General features: G+C 57.0%; 1 protein-coding gene across 9 annotated transcripts in view; it reads right to left on the reverse strand.

Moving 5' to 3' along the window:
* Nucleotides 1-17,551, reverse strand: part of PRRC2B (proline rich coiled-coil 2B) — a 59,766-nt gene that overhangs the window by 10,177 nt on the left and 32,038 nt on the right. For 5 of the 9 annotated variants that reach the window (XM_059410506.1, XM_059410504.1, XM_059410503.1 and 2 more), the window contains exons 14-26: nucleotides 12,166-12,382; nucleotides 9,391-11,454; nucleotides 7,947-8,143; nucleotides 7,320-7,465; nucleotides 6,649-6,790; nucleotides 4,841-4,923; nucleotides 4,207-4,395; nucleotides 3,862-4,059; nucleotides 3,349-3,435; nucleotides 2,531-2,635; nucleotides 2,186-2,378; nucleotides 1,293-1,390; nucleotides 239-366 (exon numbers count right to left, since the gene is read on the reverse strand). In XM_059410506.1, coding sequence (XP_059266489.1) covers nucleotides 239-366; nucleotides 1,293-1,390; nucleotides 2,186-2,378; nucleotides 2,531-2,635; nucleotides 3,349-3,435; nucleotides 3,862-4,059; nucleotides 4,207-4,395; nucleotides 4,841-4,923; nucleotides 6,649-6,790; nucleotides 7,320-7,465; nucleotides 7,947-8,143; nucleotides 9,391-11,454; nucleotides 12,166-12,382 — 3,847 coding nt within the window. Of the gene's footprint in view, nucleotides 1-238; nucleotides 367-412; nucleotides 1,012-1,292; nucleotides 1,391-2,185; nucleotides 2,379-2,530; nucleotides 2,636-3,348; nucleotides 3,436-3,861; nucleotides 4,060-4,206; nucleotides 4,396-4,840; nucleotides 4,924-6,648; nucleotides 6,791-7,319; nucleotides 7,466-7,946; nucleotides 8,144-9,390; nucleotides 11,455-12,165; nucleotides 12,383-17,551 lie in introns of those variants that run through there. The other 4 variants (XM_059410507.1, XM_059410505.1, XM_059410510.1 and 1 more) reach the window with 2 other exon arrangements.

Consider the following 17,551-nt stretch of genomic DNA (forward strand, 5'->3'; position numbering starts at 1 on the left):
GAAGAGCAGACCCAGGGTGGACAGGGAGAGGCTGGGAAGGGGCAGGATGACGTGGGGAAAAAAACCAAAGCCCGGGGAGGACCATCAAGCCCGTGCAGCTTCTGCAGCAGTTAGGAAGGACTCCAAAGTGACTGCGATCCCCCCCTCCACCCCAAAAGCAGAGAGGCGCAGATCAGCTGCACAACGAAGGGGACGAGCCTACAGGCCGCGGGCGCAGACCTCCCAGGCTGCATCTCACCTGAAGGGCTGCAAGGAGCTGAAGATCTCCTGAGCCTGGGAGGCGGGCAGCCCGCCCCTCAGTCCCAGCTGGGCTGGAGCCTGCAGAGACGTGTGAAGGGAGAGCGGGATCTGCGGGGCAGCGGCAGCCTGCGGACGGGAAGCCGGGCAGTAACCGCGGGGCCCTCCAGGCTGCTGCTCCGGTCCCCCCGCCGCGCCCCACCCCCGCACCACGCGGCAGCAGGAACACTGCCCTGAATGCACACTGGGCTGTGTTCCTCCGGTGCTCTCCCTGCTCTTGGGAAAAAGCAAACGTGTCGTAATCCCAAATGCTGGTATGTTCCTACGGTGGATTCTGTACAACAGCGAGAACGAATCCTAGCTACAGGTACTGACAGCCGTGCGTTTTGGAACCGACGGTGAGCGGGACACGCACACGAAGAGTGCGTGCAGTACGATCTGGTCACGCGAAGATCAACATCTTATAAATCTAAACAGCGTGATATTTTTAAATGTTTTATCAAGAGGTTGGGATGGGCCAAGTCCTCTTTCCTCGGTCCCCAAATCTGCTTCTGCCCAAGGGAGCCACCATCCTGGCACCGAGGTCCAGAGGGTGCTGGACCGTACGAAGGCTCCACAGCTTCAGGAGGGGGACTCCAGAACTCCGCCCCTTGCGGCACAGAAAACGCGCCCATCCTGCATGAAAACAAACGCCTGCACATTTCTAAAACTACCTCTTTCTAACGAATCCATGCCTGGGACTCTAGGCCTTTCTTCTCTTCATCAGAAGGATACCTGATACCAAAGGATACCAAAGAGAATTCCATTTCAGCTAATTCCCCAGCTAGGACACAGGAAGAAGTCTGAAAGAGGGAAACGGAGAGTCTGGAGTGCAGAGCTCCATTCCTCTTCCCCGTCTCTCCTGTGTCCGTTCACTGACCATTTCCTGGCTGCTAGGACGGACAGGGAGCTGGGCATTACATAGGAGGGACGAGGACGTAAGACAATGCACAGGTCAACGCAGGAGGTCACTGCTCCCCCGTCCCCCACGGAGCCACCTGGCTGGCCGCCCTCACCTGCTGGTAACTCTGCTGCTGAGGTATGGTCTGGGGAACCAGCCGGGGCTGACTTGCGAACATGTGGCCGTCCAGGTAGAGAGGCGGCAGGTGACTGCCTGCGAACAGAAGCCCAGAGGAGACAGAACGGAGTCAAGCCTCACCGTTCCCGAATGTTCACGTGTGCCCGCCTTCCTAGGAAGGCGGCGGGAGGGAGTGTGTGCAGAACCTGCTCAGCCCCGTGCCGCTAGGCCCGTGCTGCTGGCCCTGTGCTCCAGCAGCCCCACTCGGACTCACCTGCTGGGGAACACGGGCAGGTGGCGGCATCAGGGCCCAGGGCGGCAACAGGCTCCATCCCACCCTCGCCCCCAACCGCTGGCCTGCACTGTCGGGAATGACCCCACTGCTGCAGACATGGCCCGGGTCTCGGACCCTGGCTCTTCTCTCCCCCCGCACCAAGCCCACAGAGGAGGGTTAGAAATGGTCTATAGGAACAGCATCACTGGGACTCGGGCAGCTGGGCCCTCAAAACCCTGCCCTGGCCCTCTGAACGCCAGCACTGTGGGGAAGCAGACTCCCACTCATTGAGGGCTTGACTGACATGAAGCACTTTCCAGCTATGACCTCGTCTCATCGGCTAACCCGTGGACAGCCAGTCTTCTCTCACAGACGAAGGGGCTGCAGTGCAGGGGGCTGAGCCCCTCACCAGCGGCTTCCCTGGGGAGGGGAGCAGGGAAGCGGGACAGGCAAGTTATCTGCAGTGCCTGGGAAGCTATGACCTCCTGACTGCACACCAGCTCCTACTTCTGCACACTCCTTAACGCAAGCAATCCAAGCTTCTCTTGAGAATGGGGGACGACCGCCCGAGCTGGTTCGGGCAGGGATGGGTATGTGTGTATGTCGGGCGGGCATACCTGGAAGAGAAGCTGAAGGCGCGACAGAGGCCACAGGCATGGGCGGCATGGAAACCCCACCGAAGGAGCTGTAGCTGACCCCATTGGAGGCTCCCACAGACGATGGGGGTTGGATGCCTGAGCCCGTCCCACTGGGAGAGCTCTGCTCTGGCAAACTGGGAGAGTTTTCCCAAGCCTTGCGTGCAGACTCCATCTGAAAAGCAAAGCGAGCGGAAGCATTACCACCAGGAAGGCGGTGTCTGGCACAGATGGAGGATGGGGGACGGCGGGTGGGGCTGCTTGCTCTGGCCTCTTCCCCAGCTAAGGCCCCCAGGCAGTAACCCCGTCGCTCTGTGCTGGTGTTACCTTCAGGGTGAGGTCCGCGGTGGGGAAGGACATCTGGGAGAGGCCGATGGCCCTCTGGATGTGATGGTCGCGCCGGAGGATGGGAATACTCGGGGCCAAGCCCGCCTGGAGAGGAGGAGACCATGGGGTACGACAGGCACAGAGGCAGAACGACAGCACAGCGAAATGCACCTTCAGTTCGGGCCTCATGTGCTCACGACCCTGGGACAAGGCTGCGAGCAACAGAGACCACGGCTGTCTCCTCCAGATAGCTGCCTTCACGGACTCCCGCAGCAGAATCCATGGAGAGCCACGTCCACGCGCTCACCCCATGGCACACGGAGGCACCGGAACCCAGCTTAGAGACCCCAGGTCCTGTCTTGGCCGCCAAAAACTAAAGAGGTCCTTGTAGCATTTCTTTGGATATGTGCTCAAAAGACCTGCCCACACGTGCCCAGTGCCCATAAACCTATTACAGGGCTTGTGAGAAACTACTCAGAATAAAAATACCCCGGTCCCATCACACATACGTAAGCACAGAACTTGGAAGATCAGAGAATTGGGAAGTGCCAAATAAACCAAACCTTGGGAATTACATTCTCCCCTTTTAGGATCACAAAACCAGGGTATGGAACATTTACACAACCTGCCCAAGGTCGTGCAACCAGCTAGCAAATGGGGCACACCTCATACCCAGGTCAGGTGGCTGACCCCCAAACCTGGTACTGGTCCCCTCCTCTGGCTTCACGCTGCCCTCCAGCCCCCCAGGAGGCTTGCTCCCTTCGTTCCAGGCCTGCCAGCACAGAGAACAAAGGAGCTTGGGGGCGAAGCACACTCACGTTACTGGCCAAGGCATCCTGAAGTTTGACGACCGGATTCCCCGCAGGACCAGAGGCAGAGCCAGGCGGCAAGCTGAAATCAGAGTCCTGAGGAGGACGAAGAGCCCACTGAAATCATCGGCCCACCTTTCAGCAGAGGCACACATCAACTTGACCCACAGTCTCAGTGACTCAAAAAATCGACTGAGCAGCATTCACCAGACAGCATCCAAGAAAAGATGCCACCCCCTGCCACTCCCTCTGTGCCCCCTGCCCGTGCCCACTGGGCAACCCAATGGAGACAGTGAAAATAACCCGTCCACTCAGCCTGAGAACCTGGCTAGTGCCAGAAGAATGATCCAGAAGGCAGCTCAGTCGTGCCTGCCGTGTCCAGCACACTGACACGTCCCCCAGAGTACTCTTAGCTCCCACCTGCTGCTTGTTCTCACTGACAACCCCATGTCCGCACCCTCCTCTCTCTCCAAGCATAAAAAGAAGGATGAAGGGCAGGAAGGAAACACAGCCCGGCCTTACTTTTGGATTGACTCCAAATTCAATGGGCGGCACCGGCAATACAGAATCCACGTGAATCTCCACCCCGTTAACAGGCGGGACGACGGCCCCCTGCAGCCGGTCGGCCCCCTCCGAGCCCTTTCGGTTTTTCAGAGACCGCTCATTGCCGATGGGTCCTGGTCTGTGCTCCTTGCTCTGTCCTGACCCTTGTTCTGCATCCTTGATGGAAAACCAGGGATGCTGAGAAACACACACTGGAAGGACCCCAACCCCCAACCCCTGAGCCCCAGGAAGAGGGGAGGAAGACAAAGGGTGACAGCCCCTCCTGCCCTGGCCCAGGCCACCGTGAACGCACGTCCAGCGTACCTTCGGCTCGGACTGCTTCTGAGCCTGCTCCTTGTGGCCGTCAGCCTTGGGCTCCAGGCCAGGCCCGTGCATGTCCTCCGGTTTCAGGGCGCCGTACGGGGAGCTGCGCTGGGAGGAGGTCGCAGACGACTCCCGAGACTCTGCGCTCAGGTCAACGCCGCTGTCCCCCTGGCTGCTCTTAAAACCCTGCTGTGCGACGGACAAAATGCGTCAGGAGTCCTGACCCCCGAACCCCAGCGTGGGACCAGGAAGCAAGACCAAGCCCGTGGCTGAGACACAGCCCCCGAGTACGCCTGTCCGGACCTCTACCCTGACCCACCGATGGCGGCCAACACCTGAAGACACGGCTGGAAGCACAAGGTACACAGTGGGTGCCAGGGACACGGCTGCCAAACTCATGCCCTTGTGACCCAGGTCAGAGAGACCGGCCGCCACCACCAGCTCGCGCGAGAGGCCCCGGCTGCCCACCCACTCGGGTTAATCACCCCCTCCCCTTCACACCGGGCCCTCACACAGATGATAAGTCAAGAAGGAAGTTGAGTGCCAAGCCGGGGCCTGTGGAAACGGCCCCGGGGCCAAGCTCCGCAGCTGCGGTGGGCACGCAGGGGGCCCAAGCAGCGAGGCGGTCACTCACCTCGGCGGAGCCGGGCTCGGCGCTGCCGAAGGCAGTGGCAGCTTTTGTCCAGGAGTCGCTGGTCGGGGCCTGAACGGGAAGGGCTGCCCGAGGGAGCAAGACAGAGCGTCAGGGCATCGCAGAGGAAGCCTGAGGCCGGAGCCACGAGCCCGGGTGCCGCCGACACACACCCAGGCCGCCACCCGCCCTCCCTGCCCTGTCAGCAGCGCGCCGGAGAGACGGGACCCCCGGGAGCTTTACGCAACTTCCCAGCAAGCTCAGACTCTCATAAACGCACTTCTCGTCCTCTATCAACAGGGTGCTCCGGCAGGCCCGCCGGCAGGTCTCACCCCATCTGGGAGGATTCTGCACCGCCATCCCTGCGAAGCGTAGCTTTCTCTCACTTAAGCCAAGGATTCATTTCTACAAGCCAGCAGCCCTCACAAAGACTCAAGCCAGGATCACTCAACTCCTGCCAGCTCAAGGACCACTCCAAGAGTCCCACAGAAGCCACAGACCACAGAACCTGACGCGCTGTTTTCAGATCCAGCAACCATACCCCCAGCACACAAGCAGCCGGGATGCGATGGAGAGTCCTAACAGCGAAGCCCCGAGAGCAGGGGCAGGGGGAGTCCTGCCCGCTCCGAGGGATGAGCGGGCAGGCATCTGCGGACGTTCAGAGTGTGATAACCAACACTCACACGTGCAACCGAATCATCGGACAGCGACAGCTTAAAGATCATTATACTTCCAATCAAAGCTTACGTTTCTACCAATGGTTTTTGTGTGTGTGTGGGGGGGGGTGTTTTTAAGATTTGATTTATTTGAGAGAGGGAGAGACAGAGGGGGCGTGCGAGAGAGTACAAAGTGGGGGGGTGAGGGGTAGAGGGAGAAGCAGGCTCCCTGCTGGCAGGGAGCCCGGGGCATGGCCCCATCCTGAACTTTGGGATCGTGACCTAAGCTGAAGGCAAAAGCTTAATCCGCTCAGTCAGGCAGGCTCCCCTCTCCCCCAGTGGTGGTGTTCTAACATGCTGGAAGCAAGATCACATGGTCAAACTCAAAGAATACCCAGAACCCAGAACTGCGGGTGTCTGTCCTGTGGCTCTGGGGTCACGTCACTGCGCTCTGGAGACCTTGGCTACTCCGCAGAGCACATGGGAAACGGACGAGTTACCCTAAGCTCCCCTGCCAGGCACCATGTGTTCCCTTCTCTCCTTCACCTGTGTACTCTGTAAGGCTCTGCCCAGAGTAGGCATTCAAGAAAAACCTGCTTGAATGAAATGGTTTTATATTTTAAAATGAAGAGACCAGAAAAGGAACACTGAATTAGAATTTTTTTTGTTTTTAAAGTTCGGGGAAATAAATTTTCCAAGAATCAGGTGCCCTCACTCTCTTGCTGAGAGAGCATCAGGAGAAACTGACAGAACCCCCCGGAGTCGGGGTCCGGGCCGGCTTGCAGCATAGACAGGCAAGCTTTGGACCCTTTCCGCCTCCCTAACAGTCAACTGCAGCTCTTCCACAGGGGAGAAGGAAGGGTTAGGGTTAGGGTTAGCAGAGACGGGGCTCTCGTCATCCAGACCACTGGACACACGGAGGGGTGTGCTCCTGTCCCAAATTTCAGGCAGGGAGCAGCTACTTTTGTCCAGGGGCTACACCAGCGGGGGTGGGGCTGCGATTGCATGGGACACTGGGGCTCTGGAGAGGAGGCAGGGAACCCAGAAAGCCACATGGGCATTCAAAGCCCCAAAGCAGGATGCTCCCGAGAAGGGACCCTGGGCCCAGAGGACAGCCCTGAGCCAAGCAGTTGAGCCCAAGCGCCCAACTCTTACCCTGGCTGCTGCTCTCCCAAATCTCGGTGCCCAGGCTACTGCCGGGCACGGTCATGTCACTCTGCTCCAGGCACAAGTTGTTTTGCTTTTTAGCAAACCGGGGAGGAATACGGGAGGGAAGACCTCGCCCCTTGACGGGCATCTGAGGAGAAAAAGGATGATGTGTCCAGTCTTGACATGAAGCATAAAGAGCAACAATTTCTTCGCAGGGACAACACCCTGGGCCCCCAACCGCCCCCACCAGAAACTGTTCCAGAGATGCTGGAATAGTCGCCTCCTGATGCCTCAACCACAGGTGAACGGCACTGCCAACTGAACTGCCCCAGAAGGGGCCGCAGAGGCCGTGTGCGCAGCGGACAGCCCTGACTACGTCTGAGGACAGGGTCCCCGAGCCTCGTGATGCCCCAGGTGACAAATCTCATCCCACACAAGCCAGAGCAGTGGGAGGAGAGCGGGCTTGGAGTGGCTGATGGAGGCTGGCGTCCTACCGTCGTCACCAGGGACAAATCACCCTCTTGGAGAACAGGATACTCCCACCTCCTCCCATAGGACAATGGGGGCCACAGAAGTACTCCCCCCTTCCCCTCTTCTATCTTGGGCTTCATTCAGAACTCGCCTCCTTTGGCTCTGGGTTTCTGTGTCCCGGCCCGCCAGCTCCCCGGCCCCTTCACCTGCACGGCCTGCTCCTTCCTCCTCCTCTCTTCTTCCAGCAGGCGGCGCTGCTTCTTGGTAAGGACCTCGATGAAGCCTTCACCCGCCATGGGGCCCACTTCACTCTCCTCCCCAGGGCTGGACCCGCAGTTTTCAATGATGGAATCTGAACCCAGATTTCACAAGAAGGGACGGTTGTTTCCATTCATCAGCAGAAAGGATAACACAGCCCTACCAGCTGCTGGAATCCAAGGACGGTTCAGCTCAGGAGGCCGGCAGTAGCCGGCTCCAGGCCTCCAGGACGAGCATGCTTGCAGGGTCTATGGAAAGCCCGCTGGGCTCTCTCCACCCTCCCGGCAACCCCTCGGCACCTGGTTATCCCAAACCAGAGACCCGAGGAGCACTACAGTTACGAAGACAATCTCTGGAAACAGAAACTCCCAGTTCTGCTCCCGGACAAACCCTTCAACCTCTCTGGGCCGCGGTTCCCCCTCTTTGAAACTGGGACACCGCAGGGCAGCTCCGGGCATCAGCAAGGCTGGGAGCAACAAGGGGGAGGAATCCTATCTGCTCTACAGACGGGCAGACGCCGCAGCCCCACGGAGGCCGCTGCTCTTCCCTCTGAAGTCGCGAGAGGACAGACTCACTTCCGTAGCTCAGGTCAAACTGCTCCATGGTCTCTCCCTGTCCACCCGCCCTCTGAACAGCCAGCTTGGTCTCCTCTGCCTTCTCGCGGGGGACGTCGGGGGCGTCAGAAGTGGCATGGGCTGGTCGCTCCAGCGCGTAGTGGCCGCTCCCACCACCGCCTCCACCAAGACCTCCAGGCAAGGCCTCGTCTGGGGACCTGTAAAGGAAGGAGGAGCTCGTCAGCTCGGACACGGCTGAAGGCCGGGGAAGGAGGGAACGTGCACCAGCGCGCACGGACACAGCGCCCTGACCTACAGCATCCCGTCGTTCGGTCGATGCTGCTTTCCGGCAGCCGTGCATGGTGTGCGAGGCCCCGTGGCACCCCCCCCACACACCGCTTCAACAGCTCTGCCCACTCACGGGGAGCACCACTCCTCCCCCGCCCCTTCCGGGGCTCAGCACCTCTGTTCCTTCCCCAAAGTGTGCCACACTCAGCGGGCCTGTGCAGAGGAGACAATGAAGGGCTTGCCCTGAGCAGAGCCACAGAACTTTCTGCCCTAGGCACACAAAACTGGCCAGCAAGGAGCCAGACTTGACCCTAGCTCTCGGCAGAAGTCAGAAGCAAAGCCAAGTCTTGGCATCTGGGGCCGGGACAGCGAGGCTGGGCAGACACCCGGAAGGACCAGCATTCTCAGAGGGCCCCTCCTCTGGGGCTCTGAGACAGCTCCACCCCAGGTTTCTGGCTCTGGATTCTAAGGAGGCCAGGAGGTAGGAAGCAGCCTTCCTCAGCCTGAGCTGTGGCCTGTGTGTGGTCAGGAGATCAGGCGACCCAAGTGACTCCCTGCATGTGCTCTCCCCCCTTCCCAGATTCCAGGCAGTCTGTGGGCAACAAGCAGCCCCAGAGCACAGATCAACCCCCAAAACCCCCAGGTCCCATGAGAGATGCTCACAGGGCCTCGGACACCTCACACCCTGCTGTTATGGCCTGGCTCTTTCCACAAGGAGGGGGTTAATCCCCAAAGCAGGGCCGCATTTCCTCACTGTCGAGAAGCAGACTCAGGGCCAGAAGGCCAGAGGCCCCTAAGGCCACTGGGTGACAGCAGCCGCAGGGCGGAGGGATCTGGGAGGCTGGCACCGTCCATAGGCAGCGCCGCCTCAGCAGGGTGGCCACCACACAAGTGCCACTGGGGCAGGGACTTTAAGTTCTGGTGTCCAAGCCACGACAACAATGACAACCACACATGAAAGAAGCAGACAAGCAGTGCAGGAGTGAGTGATGGAGACGCTCATACATAATGGTCTTGGCAGGCAGCCCCCCCCACCCGCCCCAGGGCACAACAGAGGGACAGAGTCGGCTCCTGACACACGGCGGGACACGCATGCATGGAGTGCTGCTTAAAAAAACAGGCTTAGTAACAAAACAACAGCAACAGAAAAGAGCCCAGGGTTGGGTTTGTGTTTTACCTTTTGGCTTTCAAAGGCGTCCCACTCTGTTGGCTCTCATAACGGGGAGAAGCGTCACCACCACCTGGCCTAACTGACTTCTCCCCAAACCCCCCCGGCTCCAGCTTTCGGCTCTGCCTGTCAGCCAGGGGCCTCTGGCTGGAGAAGCTCCTCTTGGCCAGCTCCTTCTTCTCGCCCACAGCAGCCCCGGGCAGGCTGCCATCCGCCTGGGGGTCGGGTTCAGCCCCTGGGCCCTCACGCCGCTCCCGCCTCTCGCTGAAGTCGCTGCTCTCGGAGGCCGTCTCCCACTCCTCATTGGCGTGATCAGATGAGTTCTGGTACGAGAGCTCGGGGGACCCACTCTTATCCCCGGGGCAGAGCTTGGGCCGGCCTGGCCATGGCCCTGCCGGCAGGTGGGGCTCCTCCTCAGGCCCCCAGAGGCCCAGGGATTCTCGCTCCTGCCGGAGGCGCCGAAAGCGTGGTGGCTTGTCCTGGCGAGGGGGGCGTCTTCTCCGGAACGGCCGGTTCTCTGTGCCTTCTGGGTCGGCCGTGTGGTCGTCAGGGAAGAAAGGCCTCTTGTCCTCCAGGCGGCTGTCCTCGAAGGCCCTGGCACCAAAAGAGTCAGAATGTCTGTAGGCATCGGGGACACAGTCCCTGTCTGCGGGTCGCCGGGACCCGCACGCATCTGGGGAGCTGTACTCCTGCCAGGAGGAGCCCGGGCTCTTGCTCTGCCAGTGGGCGGCCTCTTTGGACACAAAGGTTCTCCGCCCGTAGCCGCAGCTGCTCAGCCGGGGAGGGAGCGCCCGGCCAAAGGCACGAGGGCCTCGGCTCTTAGCCTCCAGGCTGCTGTGGTCCTCGGAGCACACCTTGCTGGAGCGCCAGGAGTCCCGGAAGTCCCCCTTCCTCAGGGCACTGCCCTCCCGCTCCAGGAGGGAGGCTTCATTCCCGTTCTCCGAGCCTCGCTGCCGCCGCCGCTTGGGAAGCTCTTCGTACTCGGAGCCCTCACTGTGGGTCTCGCTGGCGATTCGCCGCCGCGGCTTGGCCCTGGGGAAGTCTTCTGGCTGGCCGAGGTCCCGCAGCCCCCGGCCGCGGCCGCTCCTCGGGCCGCCGCTGTAGATGCCCCGCGCCCCGAGTACCCCCCCACTGCAGAGGCCAGGACCGCCGCCCACAGGCCGCCCTCGGAACGTGAACTCTCGGAAGCCACGGCCGCGGCTCCGGGCCTGCCCTCGACCCCCAAAGGCTTGCTCCTCGTCAATAAAGATCCAGTTGTTCCTCTTTGTCGGGGGAGTGTCGCTGGACTCCCGGGGCGGTCTGCTCTCCCAGGCCCGATCCGGCTTCTCGTCCTCTTCGCACCTGCCGGCCTCACGGCCCAAGCCAGCGCGGGCGGAGCCCTGGTCCTCCAACGGGGCGGGGGAGGAATTGGCCAGCGCAGGGTCGTTCTCCTCATCCTCATCCTTGTCTGCGGTGCGAACCGGCCCCTTCTCCTTGGCCATGCGGGCACCCTCCTCCCCCAGCTCCTGCTTCACCTTCTCGAGTTCCTTCTCCTTGTCCTCTACCTTGAGGGCTTTCAGCACGGGCTTCTTGATGGGCCCGGACCTCCGCGTCCTGCTGGTCTGCTCTGGGTGCTGGCCGCTGGGGCCCCGGGGCTCAGGCGTCCACTCAGGCTGCAGGGGTGGCTGATTGTTGGGGCTCCCTCCCTTCTCCCAGGAGGAGGCGTTAAATGAGGGCTCCTCCCGGGGCGCCCCCTTCTCGATGCTGTTGGCTGTGTCGGTGGCCTCTGGTGGGTGGCTAACGTCCCAATTGTTATACTCTGGCTTTTTCTCGGCTGGGGCAAAGTCGGGCTCCAGCGGGGAACACCTGAGGTCTGGGGTATGACCCCCAGGAGCACCTGCTTCCTGAACATGGTCTTGGGGTGGAAACAAAAGCTCCTGGCCTATTCTTTGAGAAGAGACACAGCTGTCAAAGTCTGCTTGGGCCTTCTTGTCAAAAGCACTCAAGAACTCCTCCCCTCTCTCCTCAAGGAGATCGCGCTGGGCGCCTACGCCCCCTGACCTTCCGGGTGAGGCAGAGTAAGAGCTTTCATTCCTGAAAAGGAACCAGAAAAATCAGTCAATGTGATTGGAGCCTGGTTCCTGGTTTCCATGCTGAACACAGAGTTTAGTTTTAAAAAGAAAAAAATTTTTTTAAAAAGAAAATGAAAAAAGAAAAAAAAAAAAAAAACCCACCAAAAAAAAAAACCTCCACAAGCACCAACATTTGCTCTATCTTTAAACACGTCTTAGAGCTGCTGGGCCACAGATTGCTGGGTGGCCCCTGGCGTCCAGACTGAAGAGTGCGGTGGCTGCTGGCGGACTCAGCGAGCCACAGGGAGGCAGAGCAGCTGGGAATCCTCTGGTCCAAATGACAGGCTGGAGGCTGGGAGTCCGTGGAGAGTCTGGGGCACTGGGCCAGCAGGGCCCGCTTGCTTCACTTTCACAGGAAGGAGCCATGACCTGGGCACTCGGCCCCGCCGAGCCCCACCCTTCGCCCTGACCCAAGGTTCCACAGATCTGCCTCTGACCCGGGACCTCTCCTTAGCCGCTGCCAGTCTCGCCGGCAGGTCATCGCCTCTCATACAAAAGCCTTCGAGCAAACCTCATCAATTCTCCATCCCCGGAGAGCACTGCCAGTACCTGCAAAGTGCCCTTTCTCCAGGCAATGCCTCCAGGGACAGAGCTTCATCCCAGAGCCCCTTGCAAGCAGGACATGGAGATTCTGTCTTCAAATGTAGGACCACAGGGCCATGTTTCATCTCACCTGACGTGCATGTCCATGGCCAAAGTGTCGTTGGATTTCGGCTGGGGAAGCGAGTAGCCCTTGCTCTGCAACGCCATGTAACCCTCGGGGCTCCACACGGGGGCTGGGTCGAGGGTGGCCACTTTCCTCTCTTGCAGTGGGGGCACGCAGCTCTGGTCCTCAGAGCGACAGCCAGTCCCCCCAAGGGCATCCTGGGGCATCATGGGCTTCATCAGTCCTGAAGAAGGCAAAGAACTCATTTGTACCAGCTCATTCAGAGAGCCACGTTCCAACGTCATGGGCAACCAGAGGTCCAAAGGAGACAACAATTACCCCGTCACGTGGACACAGCAGCTTCCCCCACTGCACCCCGGTCCATCACCATCAGGCTCTCCATGCTCTCTGACTACAGAACCTCTGAATGCACACCTGCGTGCAACACTAAGTGTCCCAAAGAGCTGTCGGGGGCCCGTGGCGTCCAGCCTACGCTCCCAGGTCCAGAACCCCGTGTGGAGAATCAACTGGCATCAAACTGGCAGAGGGAAACCAGAAATAGTTCAGTGGAGAGCTGGTCCTGTCAGCAGAAGGCCAATGGGTCAGCCACGAGGGTCTGCCTACAAGCAGACGCCAAGGTCTCCTGCACACATGGAGGAAACAGAGCTGTGTGCCGGAGAGGCTTACAAGGACGGAGACCTGGGCTCTGCCTGCTCCAAAACCTGAGCCAGAAGACTTGGGAGGGGATTTTGGTTTCAGGTCCTTTTTTTTTTTATGATTTAATTTAATTAACTTATTTGACAGACTGAGATCACAAGTAGGCAGAGAGGCAGGCAGAGAGAGAGGAGGAAGCAGGCTCTCTGTCGAGCAGAGAGCCCAATGCGGGACTCGATCCCAGGACCCCGAGATCATGACGAGCTGAAGGCAGAGGCTTAACCCACTGAGCCATCCAGGCCCTAAGACTTTATTTTTAAGTCCTCTCTACACCCTACATGGGGCTAAACCCACAACGCCAGAATTAAGAGTCAGATGCCCCGCCAGATGTGCCAGACAAGCACCCCAGTTCCTTCTACTTCTGGCCCTGAGACTGACCGCAGCTCTCCACATTTTTGTACAGTGAATGGGGGCAGGAGGACACACAGAGGATGACAAACTATTAACTGACCTGAGGTGATTACAAGACAGAGGACAGGGGCCCCTGGGTGGCTCAGGTGGTTAAGCGTCTGACTTGGTTTCAGGTCAGATCATGATCTCAGGATCATGGGATCGAGCCCTACGGTGGGCTCTGAGCTCAGCAGGGAGTGTGCTTGAAGATTCTCTCTCTCCCCCAGCCCCTGCCGCTGCCTCAAATAAATAAATCTTTAAAATAAAAGAGAGAGAGGGACGCCTGAGTGGCTCAGTTGGTTAAGCAGCTGCCTTCGGCTCGGGTCATGATCCCAGCGTCCTGGGATCGAGTCCCACATCGGGCTCTCTGCTCAGCAGGGAGCCTGCTTCTCCCTCTGCCTCTGCCTGCCAGTGCTCACTCTCTCTGACAAATAAATAAATAAAATATTTTTAAAAAAAAGAGAGAGAGAGAGAGAGACAGAGAACATCTCGTGCCCAGACAGATGCTGGCTGGGGAAGGTGTGTGCCCCAAGGCCTCTCTGTCCATGTGGATCGAGTTGGGGCCGGGGGGGGGGGGGGGGGGGGGGGTGGCCGTGCAGAAATTAAAGGTCTCACCAGGCCTAAGCCTGTGGAGAGAAAAAGATCTGATTTCTCAAATATTCTCTTCACGACGCTTATCTGCAGCCACACTCCATGTTATGCCCACCTTTTACTGAGATGATCTGGCTGGAAAACGGTTTGACATTAAGCCAGAGGGTTTCAAGCTTTCCGGTAGCTGTGGAAGGCCCTGATGCAGGACTCTGATATAAAGTTAGTGCGGGGCAAGGAGCAGAGACCCTCTCTGGAAATCGGCAGTTACAGACCGCTCATTAAGGGCTGACTGCGAGGCACACTAAAGCGGTCGACACTGTACGTCAGCTTGGTTTTGCTTGGTTTTGGCAATGTGGTGGCTCTTACGACCCGAAAAACCCCGCTAGCACAGACACTCTCTGCCACAAAGATCCCATGCAGAGTGTGTCAAACCTCTCCCCACCCTGGCCCCCACAGAGGTTCCCAAGAACAAGGGAAACCCCAAGGGGCTGAAACCACAGCCCCAGGCCAAAGTCACAAGCTGGTGCTTCTTGGACGGGAGCAGGGAAACACCCATCAGTCCCAGCAGGTAGGGGCAATGGGGTTTTGCAGAGTGCCGTAACTGGGATGCTGCTCAAGACAAAGACCCTCAAAGGGTGAGGCCCTCAATGCAAAAGGTAGATTTTAAAACGTATGCTCCTTAGTACGGAAAACAGGAGGTTTATGTCTCAGTCTGGGCCAGTGGGGAAAACTCAGTTTGCTCCTAGGACTATGGGGCTATGCCGGCTTTCATATAGCTTTGGGGAGGAGGATTCAGGGTTATATGCCCAGAGTGGCATAGAAAATTTCCCAAGTTAGGGGAATAGGTGGTACTAGGCTGGCGGAAAACCAGCCCGGAGGGACAGACTCTCCACTTGAGACATACTAGATTTCCACAATAAATAAAGCTCTGCTGAAGATGAACTCACAACCCGGAATCACCAGCATATATGGGAAGCAGCCCGCCACGAGCCCGCAGCAGGTCAGAGTTATGTGCCTTCCTGAGAACTTAACAGAATAAACACCAGAAATTACGTTTTAAGAATTAGGAAAAGCATAACAAAGTAATTAAGAACTTAAAAAAATTTATGATGCACACGCACAATAGACTTGATCTGACTTCAGTTCAGCTCGTGAGCTCAAGGTCCTGGGATCCAGCCCCATGCTGGGCTCCATGTTCAGCAGGGAATCTGCTTAGGGAGTCGGCTTGGGGACGCTCTATCTCTCTCTGCTCCTCTGCCCTTACCCCGCTCACACACGCACACTCTGAGATAAACAAGTAAATCTTTAAAAAAAAACACAAATTTGAGAAAAAAAATTCCAGTAATAAAGAGAAAGAGGAGATCTTAAAAGCAACCAGGGTGAGCTGAGGCCCAGCAGAAAGGCTCCCACAAAGAAGGGGTGTTCTGCTACCAGCAATGTAGTGACCAGAGAAAATACCATCAACAGTCACAATCGCATCCATTAGGTGAGTTTCAAGAGGCATGGCCCCCTGGCACTCAAACAGTCCCAGAAATCTGCCACGAAGGAGATGGGAACTCCACATGTGTACGCGGACGCCAGGCTCGACAACGCTGTCTGGGCCAGAGGAATAAGGAATGCCCCGAACCACATCCAGAAAGCGTGAGGGGGACGAAGAGTCACCAGACGCGCTCTCCATGTTAGTTACTATGGACCTGTCGCCACTTTCAAAAACCCACAGTTAACGTGGATGAAAACTAACTGCTAAATATCAAATAACAGTATAAAACTGGGAGATGCCTGGGGGGCTCCGTAAGCTGAGCGTCTGCCTTCAGCTCAGCTCGTGATCACAGGGTCTTCGGATTGAGCCCCATGGTGGGCTCCCTTCTTGGTGGGGGCCTGCTTCTCTCCCACTCCCCTTGCTTGCGTGCTCAAATAAATACATACACAAAATCGAAAAAAAAAAAAACCCAAAACTATAAAACTGGAGGGGAAAAAAAAAAAGCCGTGGCCAGAGAGCAAACAGAGCAGGTTACGCAGACATGAGTCACCCTCAGCAGCATCGGGAGCCAGAAGAAAAGGAAATACTATATTCCGGGTCCTGAAAGAACCAACTGCCAACCTAGAATTTTACACCCAGCGAGAGAAAGGGTGTCATAAAGACTTTTTCAGGCAAAGAAAACCTACTGCCAGAAAAATCTCCCGAAGAACTCACGAGAACATACTTCGTGGAGAAGCGCCACACCCCGATGGAAGGAAAATGCGACAGAGAAGGCAGTGAAGAAACCAGTGTGTGGACAGGCAAATGCGGCCAGGACAGATTCCATGAAGCGACACAAACAGTAATGACTAACGTGGTGGCCAGAAACACACGGAACTAAAATCCTAGGGAACAAGAAGACAGACTGACGAGGTCACGAGAGCTCAGGTCAGCAGGAAGGACGCTGACCGGCGGCTGCAAGTCAGAGGCGTGCGTGAGAGTGTCGTGTGACCACTAACAGAGTAGAAACAGAACGCAGAGTACAACCACCAAAACAATAGGGAAATTTGTTCCAAAATATGAAGAAAAAGAAAAGCACAGAAAGGCGAGATTCACAGAAAGTAGGAAATCCGAATATAATAATCCCCAAGATCTAAAGTGAGGCACTTTGGCGCTTAAGTCAGATTTTTCCGAGTGTGAAACCACACACATCTTTTATGTACAAACTCCCCCGATAAAAGGGCTCAGAGAGGCTGACAGTAAAATGATGGAAAAAAGATACCAAGTAAGCACTCATGAAAAGAAAACCGGAATGATGACATTGATATCCGACAGAGCGAACATCCGAGGGAGGAAGCAACCAGGGACAGCAGGTGCCACGTGACGACAGGAAGAACAGAACAAGACACGTCGCTCCATGCCTGTCTGCTTCCAGGACAACGGAAGTAAAACCCAACAGGCTCAGGGATCTGACCGATCCACGGTCAGAGGGCAAGCGGGGCTAAGAGCTCGAGGTGGGACAGGTACGTGCACACAGCACAGTCAGCAAGTTCCAGGTAACGCGCCAGTCCAATCGGAGGATAACATGGTTTTCAAGCAAAGCTAGAATGTTTAAAAAAAAAAAAAAATCATGTAAGAGCCTACAAAGAAAATCTCAACAAATGCCAAGCAATCTAGACAGGAACTGGTTGGTGCACAAAAGCTCTAGAGTGAATCTGACCTGCCACCTGTTGTTAAAAATAAAGCTCTACTGGAAAGTGACCAGGCTCATTCAATTACTATCATCTCTGGTCATTTTTGTTTTAAAACAGTAAAATGGAGTAGTGCTCAAAGCCTAAAATATTGGCTGTGTGGCATTTATAGGGAGGTTTCCTGATCCCTCTTCTCTATCGTCCAAATAATATTTCCTAAACACAAAGCAACCACATTAGAAATTAACACCACAAGAGGTGCCTGGGTGGCTCCATGGGTTAAAGCCTCTGCCTTCGGCTCAGGCCCTGATCTCGGGGTCCTCAGATCAAGCTCCGCATTGGGCTCTCTGTGTAGCAGGAAGCCTGCTTCCCCCTCTCTCTCTGCCTACCTCTCTGCCAAATAAATAGATAAAATCTTAAAAAAAAAAAAGAAAAAAAAGAAATTAATACCACAAGGATAATCTTAAAACTCAATAGAAAATTTACAACGTACCATTAAAAATCATCAACGAAAAAAGGGTGATGAACCAAAATCAAACTAACATTTGAAACTGTACAACAATAAAAA

Source organism: Mustela nigripes, chromosome 9 (genome assembly GCF_022355385.1).
Source record: "Mustela nigripes isolate SB6536 chromosome 9, MUSNIG.SB6536, whole genome shotgun sequence".
Classification (NCBI taxonomy): Eukaryota; Metazoa; Chordata; class Mammalia; order Carnivora; family Mustelidae; genus Mustela; species Mustela nigripes.